General features: G+C 39.0%; 1 protein-coding gene across 4 annotated transcripts in view; it reads left to right on the top strand.

The window, feature by feature from the left end:
• Window positions 1-20,871, top strand: part of CADM1 (cell adhesion molecule 1) — a 330,900-nt gene that overhangs the window by 291,203 nt on the left and 18,826 nt on the right. For 2 of the 4 annotated variants that reach the window (XM_015115760.3, XM_002799800.4), the window contains exons 7-9: window positions 1,437-1,609; window positions 6,516-6,596; window positions 17,674-17,706. In XM_015115760.3, the coding sequence (XP_014971246.2) occupies window positions 1,437-1,609; window positions 6,516-6,596; window positions 17,674-17,706 (287 nt within the window). The remainder of the gene's footprint in view (window positions 1-1,436; window positions 1,610-6,515; window positions 6,597-17,673; window positions 17,707-20,871) is intronic. The other 2 variants (XM_002799802.4, XM_002799803.4) reach the window with 2 other exon arrangements.

Genomic DNA, 20,871 nt, shown 5'->3' with positions numbered 1-20,871 from the left:
TATTTATTTTCTCAAGAAATTGCATACAATAAAAATGGTAATTTAACTTGCCATTAAATGTTGTGAATATTCTCAGCACTTACCCCTACTGATTGTTTCAGCTGTCAAGCAGCAGGACATTAGGTCTGATTGCCAGGCAGGCCCATTTGCCATTGCCTACAAGGAGGACATATGCAGTACTAATTTTTAAATAATTTACTGGGTTGTGATGACAAACCCATGTGTAATTAAAGAAAAATTGGAACTTCACATCCCATTTGAAAACTGGAATGCTACTTGACAGGGCTAACTTGAGGATCCGTTCTTCATTAAGCATGGTTCTCTTGTCGTGTCGCTGCTCCTAGAGGCAGCCGTAGGAACTGGAAGGAAGTCACTTCTGAGCTGGATCTCTGTTGTCCTTCCTTCAAAATGAAAGTTTTCAGGCACAATTCTAAATGTAGCCTCAACTTCGTAGGAGGTTGAGGGAAATGCCTTGAAGAATGGAAGTTTTCAAAAGATACTTGGTGTGTATGCATTTTTAGCTTTGGCAAATCTTATGAAATTTGCTTTTTCCCGATGGATACAAGTGTGGTACTTTAAATCACTAAAACAAACTTGTCTCTGGTGAGCAGATGCCCTGGGCCCTAAGGGATCCATGTGGAATGCATTCCATGGTGATTAGCCTGAAAGCCCTACCCACAAGCTTTGGGCACTACAGGTGCACACACAGGGAAAGTTCTTGCAATATGCAGGCTTTGGAGAGCCAGGAAAGAAGGCAATTTGCCAAAAAACAGATAGACGTGGTGGACCAGGGCATCAAAGACAGGGTGGCATTCTGGGTAGGGGGAGGCAGGTTATGGGGAGAGGTTAAGGACAAGAGGAAATGATTACGTCTTTCCAGAATCAAAGGTGGTTTTTCAAACAGAGGCCCAAGAAAAGCACTATTCAGATATAAAAGTCCATTCCTTTTGGTGAAACTCAAAATCCATTTAAGTATCACAAGAGGCTTCTAAGCAAGTCTTGGTGTGTGAGTAACCATCAGATGAATGTGTGTATCACTAGCCAAGAACTTGATTTCTTTCCTAATTAATGGGATGTTAACAATGGGTGAGCTCTGTCCTGCCCGAATTGGTGTGAAACCACACAGCAGGGCATAAAACTAGCGCACACTTATTTGCTGATTTGTCGAAGATGAATTGGAAATAATGAGACTCCTGCTTGTGGTCTGTTCAAAGTTTTTCAACACCTGATCATGTTTAAAAGAAAAAATTGTATACCAAACAGATTTTTGGAGACTTCACAGTTGTAAATTCTGTGAACTTAAAATATCTCCAGTAGGTCCTCATTAATTGTGCCACCCTGCATGTGATTCATTTAATGCATGGGTGAGAAGTTTGATGCAGACATCTTAATGGGAAACGATAATGTGACTTGTCTTCCTCCCCTTCTCCCTGCAGGCCTGTGATGGTAACTTGGGTGAGAGTCGATGATGAAATGCCTCAACACGCCGTACTGTCTGGGCCCAACCTGTTCATCAATAACCTAAACAAAACAGATAATGGTACATACCGCTGTGAAGCTTCAAACATAGTGGGGAAAGCTCACTCGGATTATATGCTGTATGTATACGGTACGTGAGAAGATAAAATGCTCTTCTACTAGAGTCAGTCACATGGAGCTGCTACTTGTGATTTACTCCCAAAGCTTTTGGTCAAGTTGAAAATCAAAAACCAGTTGGTTTCCTTCTAGAACTTAAAGAAGCCTGGCCTGAGGTGGACCCTAGTGTCTCCACCTGGGATAGTGACTTTTCTTCTCTCCCTCTAATCGTGGGGGTTTCTACTAGATTACAGTCTTTGGTCATGCTGAGAAGGAAAGCTGTGTCCTCGGGCACATGCCATGGAGATTATGTTAGAAGTAATGACTGAAACATTCAACCTTACCAATTAGTGGCTTTTCAGCTCAGAAAGTTTATTCCCAGTGGTATTTTCCTATGATACCTGGGCTAGCCTTTCTCCTGCTTTGATGAGCAGAACTATTCTATTTTCAGCATGAGGCTATTAAATTTCAAAAGATGTTGCAAGCCAGTAAATACTCAGAACAAATACAAGGTCCTTTGTAGCTACATAAACCACCGGTAGCTACTGCTTCGGGACAAAAGCCTTTTTAAAAAAATATGTCTGTTTTGTTAATATCGATTTTCAGGATGATTAAAACCTCATGAATTTTATTCTCTAGTCAACAGATATTTATTGAGCATCTACTACATTCCAGGCATCTTAAACTTACTTCCTGTTTATAACTTACTGTTGATTTTGCGAATGGTGAATATTTTCTATTTAGTTGAGGTGTGCACCTCCTCTCTAGTTTTATAATATCAAATTAAGTCTCTTCTTTTCTATTGAAACCTCATATGCCAGGAAATAGCCATGAACTGACATGACAAAGAATGAGTAACCAGAGGCATCGACATTTCAATGTGTTATAAATATTTGAATATGTGTCTGTGTGAAGGGGGCATTTTTTTCTTCATGTTAGCAGTGTAAATAATCCAATTTATAAGTATAAGTATATGTGAATAAATGTTTAGATACACATAAATTATACCTATGAAATATCCACACCATAGTGTCTTAAAACCAGGATACTTTCCTTATGAAGGAAATAGGAGTGGCAGTCCTTTTAATCAAATAGAAGCGTGCTTTACACCGTATCTGCATGGATATTAAAATATAATCCTCAGCCTATACCTGAGATTTTTTTCCTAGCATAATGCAAAATTAAAAGATCACATCTAATCACCTTATTTGTAGACTTCTGAAGTATGTTTTGTCTTTATGCACTACCAATGTTGTCTGTAGTTCACACATAATAACATTAATTCTCCCAGTAGTTAAGGAAATCCATGTGAAGTGAACAGCTTTTCTACGTAGGTGAGAGAGGGCACAGCATGGCCCGTTTCCAGCTGGCGATATGCAGAACCACCTCTTTCCACAGACTGCTCGGTGGGGGTGAAAAGAACATTCCTCCCTTTTTCTGCATGTGCTCTCTTCACACAAGGGCCTGCGCCTCATGGGAGTCCCCGATATTGCTGTTGCCCGGGTTTACTGGCTTTCAGTCCAGCTCTTTACAATCTGCAGATTATAAAAAGCAGTAACAAATTTCCATTAGTCTGTCATGTGCCTCCTTGATTCAGAACACTAAGTTATCTGGAAAAACAGTTTGATTTATTGTACTTACTGCTCCTGCATTTCAAGAGAAGAAACATTTTGTGGGTTTGATTATATTTGAATAATTTTGGATAGTAGTTTATAGCTAGCATTTATTTAGTGCTCACTTTATTCCATGCCCTATGGTAACGATTTTACATGCATGGTCTCCTATAATCTCCACGATAACACCAGGAGGCAGGCATTATCATGATCCCATTTTACAGATGATAAACTGAAGCTCAGAAAGGTCCCACAGTTTTCCCCAACTTCACCAGGTTTCTAAATGTGTTTTAGAACCAAAATACTTTGGCTCTAAAGTCCACAACAAAGTTTGTGTTTCTTTGTATATTCTGTTATTCTCACTGCTTTCCAATAGAACAATCCCCTTCAATATGAGATGATCCTCTTAGAATTAACTGTCTGGGCCACAGTACATTATTTGAAAGCCAAGAAATATAGGGATCCACCCATTGAAGGCAGGCACAGCTACATATACATGTCTCCCTAATCCAAGATGGTACACCTATCCCTGTCTCAGGACTTTCTAGATCCGTAATATACTACCTACCTCCCCTAGTCAGTCCTAGTAACAATACTTGAGATGACAGGTTAGAATATTCACCTAAGGTATTACTAGTCTACTAACAAAATACTCTAGCATTTTGGGAAGGTGTTGAATAGATTTTCTTTCCAAAGCTGATTTGTTGTATTACTACCGTAATTTTGGAAGTATTTTATGAACTAAAAGTTGGCATGCCTCCATATAGTTTAACTCTCTGGAAGCAACTTCTACACATGAAGAATCTAGCTGGTTAGTGCCTGAGCCCCAGTTGGTTTTATTCTTTTAGCCTCTACATGTCAAACACAGCTCATTAACTCCAATTCTGTACTTTCTTAAATAGTGGCCTCACATTGCTCTTATTGCTAGAAATGATCTAAGCACTGAGGTTATTAAACCTGTTAAGGGAATCTAATTCTTTCAGGTCACTTTAGCCAGATGTGAAGGACAACAGTTGCCCCAGTCGTGATAAAGATAATTGAAAGCATGTGATTTGCACAAAATGGGAGGGACTGATGACCTTCATTAGTCTGGTCTACCCCTTGGTTCATAATCATATTTTCAAATCACCTTCAGATCTACTCTTATTGTATTGTGGACATCACACACTTTATGTCAATACTTTAGAATAGGTGCAGAAATAGGATTATAGGCCAGGCATGGTGGCTCATGCCTGTACTCCCAGCACTTTGGGAGGCCGAGGTAGGCGGAGCACAAGGTCAGGAGTTCAAGACCAGCCTGGCTAATATGGTGAAACCCCGTCTCTACTAAAAAATATACAAAAATTAGCCGGGTGTGGTGGTGCATGCCTGTAGTCTCAGCTACTCAGGAGACTGAGGCAGAAGAATTGCTTGAACCCAGGAAGCAGAGGGTGCAGTGAGCTGAGATCATGCCACTGCACTCCAGCCTGGGTGACAGAGCAAGACTCCATCTAAAAAAAAAAAAAAAGAAAAGAAATAGGATTATAGTATATCAGGGAAAATCTCCCAGGCACAAATGTTCCTTTTCAGTGGTAGATACAGTAATTCAAGCAAAACAGAAAAATCACATTAACTGACCCCGTGCAGGGCAGCAGGCACCTCTCTGGATATAGTTTAGTTGTGTAGTGGAGGGAGCGGGATGTCTTTAGTGCTGGGCTCAGGGGTCAGTGCACTTGGTTCATTTGTATCTGCACTGGCACCTGCAGCAGGTGTGTAGGTGCATCCAAATGAGTTTCCAGCTCACAAAATGCTTCCCCACCTGTGGCCTCCGTAAAAAGTGTGAAGGAGCAAGACTGAACATATGGCCTGAATCACTGCATTTCTCATTCTGCCTTTCTTTTAAACAGGTAGTTTAAAATTACTAACTTAATCATTTTTACTTCTTGGAGGAGAATGAGATTATTTTTAAATGACATGCTTTTTTGGACTTCTGTGAGGCTCCTTTAAAATAAAAATGTAAACTGCTTGTATCCCCAACTTAAAGGAACGGAGCCTCCCATCGAACAGAACGGTAGCTTCTTCTCTGTTAATTTCATCCAAGTATGTTTGTGTGAGAGAAGCAGTTTATGAAGAAAATTAAAACCTCAGATTGTTGATCGATGGTAGGAATCATTTTAAGTAGACTTTGCAACCAAGCACCAAAATAATATTTTTATAAACTTTTGGGAAGTTGCACCAAGCCCAATAAAGGTGCAGTATATAATTAAAGTTTTGATGTATTAATTAGACAATCTGAGAGCTCACTTGAAGATAAAAGGACACCAGATGTGTCAGGGAGAAAAAGTTGATGTGCTTTAGATAAAATTTAAAATCAAAAGCTTTCAAATCATCTTATGCTCTATTATAGCAGAATGATTGCTTAGTTCAAAGTCTTGCTGACAATTTAACACATTCAGTTTGATCATTTGGTCTTAGAATTTTTTTTCTCTTTCATATTTGCCCTTCCCTTGTCTCCAAGTAATTTTTGAGACGATAGAAGAATATACAGTATATCAAATATCTGACAGAGGGTTCCCTATCAGGTTCCTGGCTTTGAAGGTCGAGTCTCATTTATATTTAGTTCTCTTGTTTACAAGATGGAAAACGTTCTTTCAGTTTTATCACTGTAGTCCACTTAGGTCAAGCTTTTAATATGAGCAAAGGCAACTTATTAATATTTATAAGTTGTAAAATTTATTGACTTTTAAAAAATAAAATCTCAGTAAAATCTCACATGCCTGGAACTTGATATTTACTGGTGACATTCTCTCTTCTTTGTATTTATTATGAGTGTAGAAGTAGTTTTACTTCCTGCTGGGATGTATTGATGGAGAATAATGAATTTAACAGTCACAGAGAGCAAGTGTGCAGGGGCACACTCATCCTTGGCTGATATGAGCCCCCTAATAGAGCAGCACCACCTCCTCTTCCTTCCTCCCATCTGTAAAAGCTGAAACGAAATGGCAGTCATTGTACCCTCTTGGTACTGAGTTGATTTAACCTCACCTTTGAAATCTGGTAGGGAAGAGGGGTGTTGTATGTTTTGATTTTTCTTCCCCTCTCTTCACATCTCCTCATCCCTAATTCACTTCATTAACGAAAATTCTCTTTTCTTCTTTTCTCAGCTCTTCCAAGTAAGGCTTTGGGATATAATTACAAGACATAAATCTTGCAGGGAAAGAACTTTTGGTTTTAAAGGGGGAAGCCATCAAACAAACATCTCAATGTCCTCATGCCTTTGTTTTGTCATTACTGGTCATTGTTGTGTTCAGCATTGTGGGTTTGATTTTCCTTTTTTTTTCTATCCAGATCCCCCCACAACTATCCCTCCTCCCACAACAACCACCACCACCACCACCACCACCACCACCATCCTTACCATCATCACAGGTATGGTACCTTCATTACCATTGAAAATGTCCTGAATGTATATTGTCTTTCTGGTATGTATAAAAAGAAGCCAAAAAGTTCCCTTTAAATCCTTGAAATTTAATTGTTCCTTTATTTTGGAACTCCAGCGACATTAGATACTATGTTCTTAAGTTGAATCTTAAGGACCTCAGAAACATCCAAGCATTTAACAGTACGTCAGATATTTTGCAGCTTATGCATAAAAGAATTCTTTTTGAAGCATCACTATTCAAAGCAAAATGCTAGGGAAAATGGCAGCTGGCTGCTAGAGAACACGCCTATAGCTTCTACTTAGCCATGTTTGATGAAATGGTAAGTACTGTGGCTTTCAATCTTGTCTCTGTCTTAGTTTCATCTCAGTCCATGTAAGGGAAAATATACACACCTAACTTCAATGTGCCTATTTGGGCCATGCTACTAAATGCATAGTCATCCTTCCTGCTCCAGAGAGTACCCGCTGACAGTGTTACTACCTGTTTGTGTTGCCTAGGTAGTCACAAGAGATCAGAGGGAGTCACTGTCTTTTCCATGCTGAGCACTCGCGTGCCGCTCCCTGCCCTCGGTCACATATTGGAGGAGTGGAAGAGGCAGCCACTGTGGTTCTAACTCTGCGGCTTTATCTTTTTGGACTGTCTGAAACTCTTATTCAGCATGAGTTTTACTGTCTCTCGTTTCTGTCACTGAGGGAGGTGGCATGCCATCCAGCCCTTCCTGGCATCCAGTGGCTCGCTCATACTGCTTGATGTGGCTCGTCTGGGAGCCATGGGGTTTCCTCTGCCTACCTAAGTAGGAAAGTTTCCTGCCGTACTATGTCCACTTGACATGAAGGATTTCCATAGATAAGGCCTTCCCAACCTGTGTTTACAGGGACTTACCACAAAAACATGTGAAATTAATTATTCTGTGAGAAAAAAAAAAAAAAAATCTCTTGAAAGAGTAACTTTTCCACTGCATTTTGTTAACTGGTGAGACTGCAAGGACTGGACTCCTTTATGAACACTGAGTATTTGACTCCCTACCCTTCATGGTCAGCTCCTTTTTAGCACCCTAGATATCATTGCTCTCCTTTTCATTGACATGCTGGAGACATTTCCAGTTTTCATGGGAGTCAATAAGACAGAGATGATGAAAATTCAAAGTGTTCGAAGAAAGAGGAGGCCTCATCAGTTGGTAGAATATAGCAATAGATTGCCTACTCTCAGTTTTCTTCACTTTTCTACCCATTACAGTGGAACAAAGAGAACCCTTAAGGAAGCCAGTGCTTCTCAACATTGGTTACAAAACCATCAGTGCCAGCACTTAATTTGAAATCTTCTGAAAATCCATCAATTGGTTTTCATGTCTCACTCTAAACTCAGCTCCAACCAGGCTACTTCCTAGATTCTTGTCTGTGTGTGTTTCTGTTTTGGCTCTTTGTTACTTCCCTCTGTAAACTTAAGTAAACTCAGTTTGTTGGCCTAGTGAATTGATTCCTTCCATTTTCTATACCATTCATACGCATGTCAAAGATGCTTCTTCCTAACTCTGATTTCCAGAGTAACCGTGCTATCAGCTTTTCATACTAAGAACTAGATTTTTACCTTTTCAGATTTCTTGCCTCTTACCCAGTTCATAAACCAAATTAGACTTGTACTCTTGTGAAGGGCCCTTTAGATATTAGTATAAAATGTATTGCCTAATTCTCCACTGCCCTACATATGTTAACCCTTTAAAAAAACATATCAGCAGTCTATTTCGTCTTTGCAGAACTTGCCCAGGTATGAGCCAGCATTTATTACCACTCATTCTAGAAGGTGCCAGCTAGGTAGCTATCCAGGTTTTACATTTTAAGGCAGTCGAGACCTTATTCATGCGGTATATAAACACCACATTTCTCTTTTATATGGAACAACACTTTTCATTTGCGGCTGGCCTTCTCACTAGCTTATGCCTTTTTTTAAGACCTTTCTTAACACTCGCTGAACTCCTCCCCCCTCACAATCAATCTCAGCAACTCAGCAGAGTCGCTTCAGTTCACAGCTCTTAATCCTTCACTCCAGACTAAAGCTAATCTTATGTCCTCAAACAGCTACAACTCACTGTTATCACAGTTCCAACTGCAGAGACTCCATTTAAGAGGAAATTTTAAAAATAAACAATGCTCTATTTCTGTCCACATCAAAGCTACCTCTAACAGAAACTTGTCTTTGCTTCTGTCTCTCTGCTACTGGCCTCTCGGCTCAAGGTAATGTAAGATGATCTCATAGATGCACTTTAGCCTCTTGATGTTAGCAGTTGAATCCTCCCTGCACATAAAATACATTTGTGGTAATGAATGCCCAGAATCTCACTGGCACACCCAAGAGTAGTTAAACTAAAATTGCTACTAACACAACATTGTAGAATTCGTTGCCTTAATGGATGTGATCTTCTAGGCTTACTGTGTCTTAACAAGCAGTCTTATATATTTATCTTGCCCAGAAAGTACACTTGTAGAATTTAACATTTGCTCCTTTCTCCAAACAGATTAAAGGTTATGCAGCTGAATGATTCTGTGTCCCATTTTAAAGGTCCAGGCTATCCCCTAGATTTAGATTAGTTCCTAAAAAATCTTCCAGACTGAATCCTGACAAATAGATAGCTAAATTAATGTCCACTCCTCTTCTCTCTTGCACTGTTTGGTACATTACAGCCACCATTAGCCTTCAAAGCTGCAACAGCCAAATTCGGTGACAGTAACATAAAGCCTGAGCTTTAAAAAAAAAAAGAAGAAGAAGAAGAAGTCCACAGTCATCTATTTCTTTTCTCCCAGTCAAATGCAATAACTGAAACCCATTCCCTAGGTCAAAGTTTCATTACAAGAAAAATGTACACATGCAATAGAAAAATATTTTTAAACTTGAGAAGTCATAGTTGATTTCTGATTTCTCTGAAAGGAAATGTTCCAGTGTTATCTTTTATCTTCCGTAACCAGGATAATCAAATTGTTCCCCTTGTTAGGAAGACAGACTGGCATTCTGTTCTGAGTCACCTGACTTCCTTGAAACATGTTAAAGCTTCGTCGTGGAGACCCTTCAAACAGAAGAATTATAAGCCCAATCTGACTCTGCTTTGCCCACCCAGAATCACACCCCTCATGGGTGGGAGCACAGGGCGTTTTCTGCCTCCTGCTTACCCTGTACGGAGCAGGTCTGGAGAGTTACACATGAAGGCACCCATCTCAGTGTGGCCTTATCTAGGGAGAAATTTTTGTAGTCTCTAAAGTACTGAAAGGAATACAAACAGCCCCTGATTTATGATGGTTCATCCTACAATTGTTTGACTTTAGGACGGTGCAAAAGCAATGCGTATTCAACAGAAACCGTACCCATACAGCCTTTCACTTTCAGTACAGTATTCAGTAAATTCCATGAAATCTTCAGCACCTTATAAAATAGGCTTTGTGTTAAATGGTTTTACCCAACTCTAGGCTAATGTAAGTGTCCTGTGCACGTTTAAGGGAGGCTCTGCTAAGCTGTGACGTTTGGTAGGTTAGGTGTATCAGATGGATTTCCAACTTACAATGTTTTCAACTTAGGGTGGGTTGACTGGGACATAGCCCCATCGTAAGTCAAGGAGCATCTGTATTTAGTGTCAACTTGCCATATCAACTTGTTGTGGCTTTAAAACCATGAAGCCATTATAGTATCATTAAAATTTTTTTCCAACTATAAAACAGTTTTGGATTGGGAGCCATTCAGAGCCTCACTATGATTTGCCACGAGGTTCCCTGGAGTCTCTTATCTTTCCTGTATATTGATATTCTGACCATATATTTCTGTTTCAACTATTGCTATTGGCAAGCTCCTGTTCCTTTTTTTTTTATTGTGTCAAATTGTCCATGCGGTTTCATTCATGAAGATATATGCTGTCATATGGAAGCATAAATTGCATAATTTAAATTGCCCCTGGAATCCTTTGTTAAAAGATGGAGACAGCCAGCCATTACCCCGGGTAAGAGTCCTTCACACAGATTCCTGTCAAAAACTAGAAGAGAAGAAAAACTTACTGCCGTGCTGGGGTGGCAGAGGGAGGTGGGGGGAGTGTGGGTGAGTAGGGAGTGTTTGTTCTGTCTTGTTTTTAACTTTCTTTGTAATTAGTTGACTTGTGTGTTAGGTGTACATAAACTTACCCATTTCTATAATAGTGTTAGCCCCTGTCTTCCAGTTGGATCAACTTTTTCCTGTAATCATCTCAGGAAAACATGTTGCGTTTCCCTTCCTAGTTAGCGTGGCTGTTGTTTTGTTTCTGCCTGGTTGCATCTTGAGTTAGATGCTTGATAAGGAATATCGTAGAAAGGACTCCACACTCAGTTTTAAATACTCTTAGCAACTTACAGAGAAAATCCAGGCTGGGAGGAGTTCAACTTGGAGGTCACACTATACGTGTGACTGTCATAAATTAAAAAATTAAAACCACCTTAGAATAAGAAATGAATAGCTATAGGGCCAAATTCTGAAACATATTAAAAAATCCTTTCATAAGAATGAAGTAGGTCATTTCTAAATGAGTTTTCCTCTTTTTAAAAGTATGTACCCAATTAAATATTTTGTGTTCCTAGGAAAAGAAAATAGCCAGGCTTTTCTTATTGGTATCTAAGTACTCAAAAACCAATATACCTTGTAGCAAATGATTCCTACCCCTAGGCCCACATTATTATTTTTGGCTTTTATAGCCTGAAATCATAAGCTTTTGTTATATGTAATGTGGATTAGATCACATAAATAAAGAAGGTGGGTATAGCCTTTATCCTTCAGTGATATTTATAGAATATGCCCAATTGGGAAACTTGACACCAAAGCACATGTTTTTAGTTCCTTAGGTACAGAGCAAAGAAGCACATCTGTCCTTAAGACTGAATCTACGTCATGACCATCTAAATGATAATAGAGAGCTTTCCTCCAAATAGAGCTGGCTATTCCCCAGGGTCTTAGCCTAATGATTCCTACTCTTTGCTATTGATATTTGCATTGATGGTTCAAGAGCTGGTCTGCTTTTAGTTATGCACTCAACAAATATTGAGTGCCCATAATATGTACAGCACTATGCTAGTGCTTATGGAGACAAAATACTCCCTAAACCCCTTATAATATGGTTGCGAGAACAGGTTACACACGTTGGAACCCAATAAGAGATACTGTGCAATTGGGGCGATTCGGTGGCACAGGCAGAAGGTGCCATAGACACTGAGGAGAGTGTCACAGTGGACTTTGGTCTGTGCCACCAAAGAAGGGACAAAATGTGGATAAGAAAGGATGGCATTTTGGAAGTTATGCATGAAGGTCCAATGTTACTTCAAGCATCTATCTTCAATGTGTGTTTATTTTGCGTGTATTTATGTTCCAGGCATAGATTAGGCCACTCTTGCTAGGAAATATACATCTTCATCCCAGAATGTTTGCTAAATTGCCTTTTTTTCTAGAGTTGACATCTACTTCATTAAGATTATTTTTCATTCAGCATTTATTGAATATTCATCAAGTGTTATTGATATGCCAGTATGCCTAGTGACAAGAATATTTTGGGAGCACTAGTACTCATGAGCCACCTTTTATGTAATAAGCCACCTTTTCAAGTTTTTACTCCAAAAAGTGTGTGTCCATTTTTCTTCATACTGTCTTAAGTGTCTACATTTTTTTTTTCTGATGATTGTAAACCTGTTACAAATAACAACATAGCTAACCAGCTTTTGACCATATTGATTTAGGAGGGAATGAGAAAAGACTTGAATACTACAGTGATGGAGGCCACCTGACTCCACATTTTTAAAAAAAATTAATGAGAAATATGATGCGAGTGGAAAAGTTTTTAATGCCTCTATCGTAATTTCAATAATTTTATGCTCTTTATTTTAAAAATAATCCTGGAGATAAAAATGTGACATGTTTTCATACTAAAGACCTATCAACAGTGCAAACAAATAATACTGTGAATACAGGTTTCCCAGAATTAAAAAGTGATGTTTAGAGCTATCTTGGTAGTAAAAAATAAAAGACTTGACTGAAGGACTCAACCCTCCCATACCTAACACAAAATTTACCAAGACTTAAAAATGTGCTACAACTTATAGACAGCCTCTCTCCTCTCTCCGTCACTACCCTCCTGGCAACACCCTCTTCTTTTCCTATGCCTTCCTCTTATCTGTACCCCCTTCCACTGAGCATTCACACACAACATGATATAGGAATTGTTTTTCTTGTTAAATGAAACCACTATACAGATTCCTATTATTTTGCAGAACATCTGGTTTGCAAATGAAAAGATCTCAGGGGCACAACAGCACGAGTGAACAATTCTGAAGAAGCTTTTAACAAAACTTGAAATTGCTTATCCAAAAAAAAAAATCGTCCCCTGTTCCTGCTGTTCTGTAGCACACAATCTCTTCACTCACAGGGGAGGTGACTTTAACAAGGAAGAGAGCTTTATCCTGGCTCTCCTATTTGGGCCTTTTAGTTTTCGTTCCGTTCCTATCCACTTCTCCCATCCCTAAGACAGGGGAGTTTGATTAAAACATAACATGGATGGAAAGAATTAGCCAGGAAACTAGGAGAAAATAAATTCCAGAGTTCAATTTTCTGGCAGTTATTTTTGTTTTCGATCAAGTTCAAATAACTTGAAAGAGGAAAAAAAAAACCCATATATTTAATATATATTGGCCAGCACAGCACAGCCATGAAAATAAAATTGTCAGGGGAATTCCTTGCCTATCCTAGTGTCTAGATTTAAAGCACCTCCATAACACAAACCGAAGGGGAATTCAATTAAGAAAACCCGTTGGCTTCTTATTGACTTTAGTTAAGAAAAGAAACTGGGAGAAAGTGTATTAAAATATGTCTAACTGCTTAGTATGCTTTCATTTAGGCTTATGACAATCAAAAATGAGAGAATTTAATTTTTTTACAATTAAGCTCTGGTTTTGAGTAGATTGTGGGTTATCACACCGTGCATTTTTTTTTAATGTACACCTTACTCAAACACACCCCAAAATGCAGGCTTGCAAGTCTGTGCATTGTAAAGCAGGAGCACCACAGGTCAATTGGGGGAAAAAATATTTAAGGTTGTGAATTTAATTTTGTTCTAGGATTTTCATTTTCATTTATGGCACCCGTTGTGTTTGAGACCATGGACCAATTTATGGATTAGTTTTAAACCCCCAGTCTGTCACACTCAATGAACAATTCTAAGTTGGAGAGAATCCATATGAAAGGATTAGAATGTGCCACAGTGGAGCTTACACATGACTGTTTCAACTAAATATTGCCCAGCTGCCTCTCCTGCAGTAATTTTTTTTTTTTTTTTTTTGCTACTTAGTTAAATTGCTAGTGTCTCTAATTTCACACATTGTCAGAGCTTTTTTTATTTTTTTATTTTTAATTTCGTCTTAAAGCTGACATGATGTGATGTAGGAAGACAGTAAATATACTGCAACAATAAATGTATGTGATGTTTCATTTATTGAAGATGGGGTGTGATAAACTGTAGGACGAGGAGACTAAGAAGATAAGTCAATATTGAGTAGAATGTGCATCTTTCAAATAAGAGTGCTGGGCCCTTCTTTGGATACCTTGTTTGACTGTACTCATAAAATAGCCAGAGAGTGACTGTTACGACCGTACACACTTACTGGGTTTTCAAGAAGACGGGATTGTTTTTTCTTGGCCATATAAAATAAATATACAATAAATTTGCTCTCTTTGTAATTAAAATTAAAATAAGAGACAGTAGCTCAGCTAGGCCTTTTAAATGTCTATATAACCCAACACCACCATAAGTCCAGCTCAATTTTTTGTGACCTGTTTTTCTCATAAGCTAGCTCAAAGGTTTTTTTTTTTTTTTTTTAAGGCAGCAGCAAGATGAAGTTTTAAAAAGGCTTTGTTAGGGCAATTAGACTTTCTCATTTTTCAAGCTGATTGCAGCATTTATCAGTTATATTGAAATTTTACTATTTGCATTTTGCCTCTACACTTAGAATGTTACCCAACAATATGGTAACCGCACAAGTTGATTCACAGGGCATGTTTGCACATTTCTCCGGTTTTCTGATTAAGATACCCTAATAAATCCTGCCTCACAGAGTTGCACTCACTTCAGAGCCGGGGTGTCTGGTTTCTGCATGAAGTCATAATGCAATTATGAAGGAGAATTAGATTCTGTCATAGTGGTCTCCTGCAGGGAGCACAAAGTTACTCCTAAAGAATATTTTCTTAATTCTTTACTTGAAACTAACCTCTGTTCAAGTAGCATTCCAGATGCTCTTAGAGAAATGGAGTCAGTGACTCCCCAGACACACCGTCAATCTTGCTCTGAACTTTGTAGCCAGCCTGTGTTTCTGCTGCAGTCTCCTACCCCATTGCTGATCATGGTTTTGCCATTTCCAGCTGCAGTAATCGTGTGTTTGACTTGAACATGTGTTTGCTGTTAACCATTTCAGAATGTGTTTTTTCTTCTCAACATCCCCCTTTCCTCCCTTTTTGGGTGCAATTGATGGATTTCCCATCCCCAGAACGGGGAAGCAAGATGCACTGTGGATTTTCCTTCATTTATTTTCTAGTACCCACCTAGGAGCAGACGCCTAGCTTTACTTGGTTTAATTTCGTCTTAAAGCTGACATGATGTTGTGATGTAGGAAGACAGTAAATTGGGGTCATTGGTTAATGCTCAGATATTATTTTTGATGACTCTAACCCTTAGGTTTTACTCCACCCCCCGCCCTTCTTTCACTTGTACTTAATTATTTACCTGGTGAAAATAAAGCATATGCCGGGCGCGGTGGCTCACGCCTATAATCCTAGCACTTTGGGAGGCCAAGGCGGGTGAATCACCTGAGGTCGGTAGTTGGAGACCAGCCTGACCAACATGGAGAAACCCCGTCTCTACTAAAAATACAAAATTAGCCAGGCGTGGTGGCGCATGCCTGTAATCCCAGCTACTTGGGAGGCTAAGGCAGGAGAATCGCTTGAACGCAGGAGCCGGAGGTTGCGGTGAGCCGAGATCACGCCATTGCACTCTAGCCTGGGCGACAAGAGCGAAACTCCATCTCAAAAAAAAAAAAAAGAAAAAAAAAAGAAAGCATATTAGAAGAGCTACTACAAAAATAATGAGCCAGAGTGTTGATTACTTTTTTGTAATTTTGGAAACGAGCCAATGCCTATCTATAAAATGTATTAACATCATATACATGTTTCTGTACAAATGGGCATTTGATTCTGCCCCTCAAATTTAAAGTACCTAATGCTGCACTTGGATGTTTCAACTAAGGAAATGTGTCATGTGTGTCGGGAGAATCTGTGACAGAGTGTGTTTCAACTGTACAGTGTTCTATATTGTTTTTTACTGCTGTTTTATGCACACAGACTTGACTTGTAAGTATTTTGTTCTTACACGGTATATTGTATGTTTCTCTTTCCTTCATCTATTCTTCAGAAACTAAGCTATCAGTAATATTAAGCTGCATTGGCCTTTCAGACTTCTGGTTAATTCTGGCTCCTTAGAAGGGATCTAATTTTTGATGGTATAGGATCCTGAGGAAGGCATGCCAACTGAAGGGGAACGCCAGTGTGAATTCATGTGTCATATTGATAAATCAGAAGCACCAGGCTCATTTGCACCCCCCAGAAAAGTTTCATATGAAGTTCCAATGCATTTAAACATTGCCTGTGTTGAATCAGAAAGTCTTTTGGAGTCTCCACAGCTCATGAAAGCAATTACCAGCTAAGTAGCTGCATTCTGCAAAAGGACAGTGAACTACTTGCTTGCAGTTTAACCCAGAATCCTACTTCAGCCACCACCATTTGACTAGAGATGACTAGCTTGTGTCTCAGTATCACCATTTCTTTTCGCCAGCGGTGAATCGTAGAAGGAACGTGCCTGGGTGAGGTTGACTAGAAGAGTGAGAAAATGACTCTGGAAAAAGAATGTCACCCTGCCTTTTGTTAGATATTTATTCCACTTCCCCTGTAGCCAAAAATGAAAAGAAAATTCCTTGAGCTCCTTGGAGGAATTTCTTGTGAACAGGAGCAAGTACAGCAAACCTGGCTTAGAAGCCTGGTAGAAGAAGGAGAAAACTTGAACAGCATCAGAAATAGAAGAAGAAAGAGACAAAACACATTTCCTTCCACAGCAAGTTCATCTAGCAATGGGGGAAAAAAAAACTGCACTCTCTCCTAATCCAGCCATGAAAGCAGGACTTCCAGCCCCTCAGAACGGTGAACATGGTTCTGAATTGTGAGTGAAAGGATGGCTGGATACTTAAATTTTTGGAATGTCATATGATTAGAAGTGGCATTTGGCAGATTGTGTGAACTTGGATGTTTTCATGAAAGGCTTCTGCTCTTGGATTTTAACATTAAGAGCTTTAGAGTGAAGAATGGTTGTGTGTGTGTGTGTGTGTGTGTGTAGAAATTAATCTGTGAAAACCTTGAACATGTTCATTGCCATGGCCTCCCGGTTAATTGTGCTGCAATAATACACTGGATGGAAAACTTAAACCTGTCTATTCATCTACAGGCATCTGAGCATAAGCAGTAAGAGGAACCTAAATGTGTGATTGATTCAATGATGCCTAACTGGCAGTCAAGAAGCCCAAGTGCCCGGGTGGGTTGGGTTAAAACAAAGGCAATGTTTGAATGTTATGAATCCATTGTTTAACCAGCCTTTCGACTGAGCTTTTCTGTCGCAGTCCTGAGCCTTGATGCGTTAAGAGCCATCTACCAGCCACTGAGTTTGCACTGGTGTTTCTCATCACTTTGCATGTCCACCTGACTATTGACTAGCAAATATATGTGTCCTGGCAAGACCCCCAGAACCAAAGAATTTACTGTTTTCCTCACTGGCTCGCAGCTTTGAGCTCAAGGCATGTCTTAAAACAGTGCAACTCACTTCAAATGCTTTTTGCTTTTCATTTATTATTGCTTGTCACGCGATGTTCTTTGAAAGCTTGCTCATATATTATCTGTTCCATTTTTTTCCATTTTCCCTTTTTTTGCATGCCGTTCCTCCTGTTTCTTCCCTTCCTCCAATCCTCTGTTCCCGTCTGTAGACACAACGGCGACGACAGAACCAGCAGTTCACGGTTGGTATCACATTACTGTTTATCTACTTTCTCAGCGCTGCTGAGAGGCAAGGCAAGCCTGGGAAAAAGAGAAATGTAGTCTTCAAGGGAAATCATGGTTCAAGTAGACTGACCTCATAAATATACTATAATTTTTTAAGGTTTGAAAAGATGTTGAGTCTTGTCATTTCTGTTGTGAGTTCAGTAGCCAATGGATGCAATCTGAGATGAGACCTTCTCCCCACTGGGTGGCTGGAATTTGTAGGAGTTTCATTTGCACAGAGTCCTCCTTACTTACAAAACTCCACCAAACCTTGAAATACATGGGGCTTCAAACAAACGAGTATTTGCAGGAAAACAGTAACATCTGAATTAAAGGCTCAGTTGCTGTGCTTATATTATATATAGGCCATAGTCCCAAGTAAACCTTGAAGAGGAGTCATTTGTGTCACTTAGTAAAGTTGAGATGGAAGGGTAGACCAGGGAGGAAGATTCCTGTTTAAAATCGTGAGCTTATGATGAGGAAGGTCATTGCTCTTCTTTAGAAAGGTCGTGACTTTAATTATGTCGCTAATCATATTTACCCCAGTACCCCTCACTGGTTCACTCCTAATCTCTATGCTTTCATATAACTTTATTCTCACATTTGGCAGAAAACTCCTCCAAACCAAGAATGATACCATATGTCGATTTTATCAGCATTAAATGGGACTTTAAATAAGTTAGTGGTGTGTGTGTGGCTTGCAGGTAAAATAGTAATACGTTTTTAACCACAGAGTGATAAAAACTGAGTGAGTAAAGCTCAGGAAGGGGCATCAGGAAATATGATCTCTTTTTCCCCATCTCACCAATGACTTACTGGATTGGAATAAGTCCATTAACTTTTCTCTCTCTCTCCAATCAGAAAATGAGAATCATGTTTCATCTGTATATTACTTTATTACTTAGCTCAAATCTAACCCTGACAAGATTGTGCTTAGAAAAGATATGTTAGTTTAAAACTGGGCTGAATTTTAATAATTGAATCCAAGGAATTCTTTGGTAAAGGGCCTACTTTAATCGCTTTGCCTGTTGTTGTACAGGGTGGAAATCTATCATTTAAATGACAAGAGGTGATCAGCCAACCCTGCCATGTTAATTCAACTTTTAGAGAAACATTTCCTGGCACACACTGACTCACTTAGAGTCCTACATTTGATAACTCACCAGTTGGAAAATCTCTAAGCTCTGTAGGAGCTGTTCTTAAAGGTCAGGCCTTGATGCTTGGCAGGTCACCCCATCTTTTGACTTTCCTATGACGAATTCTGAGAAAGAAAAACAAGCGTAGGTGCTGAGCAATATATCCCTCCTCACCCCATTCCTATTTCTTTCTGCCCTTTCTGGTCGTTGGCGCAAAGGGACAAGTTCATAAAATAACTTAAAGGGGCCAGGTACGCTGACAGTCATGAGAAATCAATTAGGTATAAAACTTCCACTTTCTAAGGTAATGCCCCATAGTGCTTGCTACATCGCAGGCATTGCACTCCATTAAGCTCAGTTATTTGTAGGTTTCATCATTAATTGAGCACCTCCTGACTTTTATCGATTATTCTCAAAGGGTTATTTTAATGTAGTTAGAGAGATTTTATTCTATTCTTTTTAAGATACTTTAAGTTTTGAGCTTACTATAATTAACTACAAGATAAAATGCAAGCTCGTCCAACCCACAGCCCATGGGCCACATGCAGCCCAGGACGGCTTTGAATGCGGCCCAACACAAATTCATAAACTTTCTTAAAACAGTATGAGATTTTTTTGTGATTTTTTTTTTTTTTTTTTTAGTTCATCAGCTATCATTGTTAGTGTATTTAATGTGTGGCCCAAGACAATTCTTCTTCCAATGTGGTCCAGGGAAGCCAAAAGACTGGACACCCCTGATGTAATGTAACCATATGATTCCTAAATTCTATGAGATCCTTGAAGAAATATTGATCATTTGTCTCCTGAAGCTCCAGAATTCTATTTTCTAGGTCCCTTCAATAAAATTCATGTTCTTGCGTGACTCTAGTGGATGTAGGTCTCAGAGTTGCATAGGCTATTCGAAGTAGGAAATTTGTCCCCTTATCTGAAAAATAAGAAGTTAACTTACAGGCTGATCCTGATTTTAGAGTACTAGTTTTAATGAGGTCTTTCCCTGGAGAGAGAGAAAGGGAAGGTGATCTCTTTTTGTGGCGTAAGGAAGAGACACTTGGAATGGGACTATAATTATAGCATTTCTGTGGCAGGTAATAGAGATGTTTGTGTACTGTGAGAAGCAACTGCCTTCCTATTCATTTGGGGACAATGTTCAAGTTAGTGATACCTCAGTAAGATGTTATTGACTAGCAGTGCATGAAGAATATACCTAGAGCCAAGGGATTTATTGTATTTTATATATATACTTTGAATTTGACTTCTTAACGGCAGAGGGATAGAAAAGTGATAGATAATCTAGGCTGATCCCTGTATAATATACTTATAAATACATTCTTTACCTTGTCCAAAATCCTTGTGGCATCTTGACAAAGGGCTCCAGCCACTATTTTAAACAGCATACTCTTTAACCCACAGCAAGGAAGCTGTAATGAAAGCCAGATAGTATCTAAAATTTTACTTGATGTGGGGGAAGAACTTCCAGGTCAGTTGTCAGGATAGAAAAGGTAATAGAATATGGTGGAAATTACAGAGCAGCATCTGAGATTTCCAAAGAGATGAGGATACAGAACTGATTTTATTCTAGTGAATTGTAGCTGAAAACACAACTTCTTCATTACAGCAACCATTTGACTTAGATTCATTTGAGAATAATCTTGAGATGTTTGTTATGGTGATCTGGGCCTAGAAATGTTGAATGGTTTGATAACTTAGCAACTTAAATGACAAGACATTAGGTCAATCAGCTATGGCCATCTTATTTGGTCTTTAAAGTTTTCCTACTGGATTTCCTTCTATATTTCTGTGTTGTTATCATAAAAAGGAAAAGAAAACATAATTTTTAAAGCTTTCCCTTTGAAGACTCATTAAAATATTTTATTCAAGCTTGTGTTGCTAGAGTATGTATGAAGTTTATACCAATTGTTGATGTATGTTGACCATTTGTTCTTACCAATATCTGACTGGAATAAGCATGTATTGGAAGGTTAGAAGTGCATGGGCATGATTCAAAAT

This window comes from Macaca mulatta, chromosome 14, assembly GCF_049350105.2.
Source record: "Macaca mulatta isolate MMU2019108-1 chromosome 14, T2T-MMU8v2.0, whole genome shotgun sequence".
Lineage (NCBI taxonomy): Eukaryota > Metazoa > Chordata > Mammalia > Primates > Cercopithecidae > Macaca > Macaca mulatta.
The sequence above is the reverse complement of the archived record's forward strand: the minus strand, read 5'-3'. Positions and strand labels throughout refer to the sequence as shown.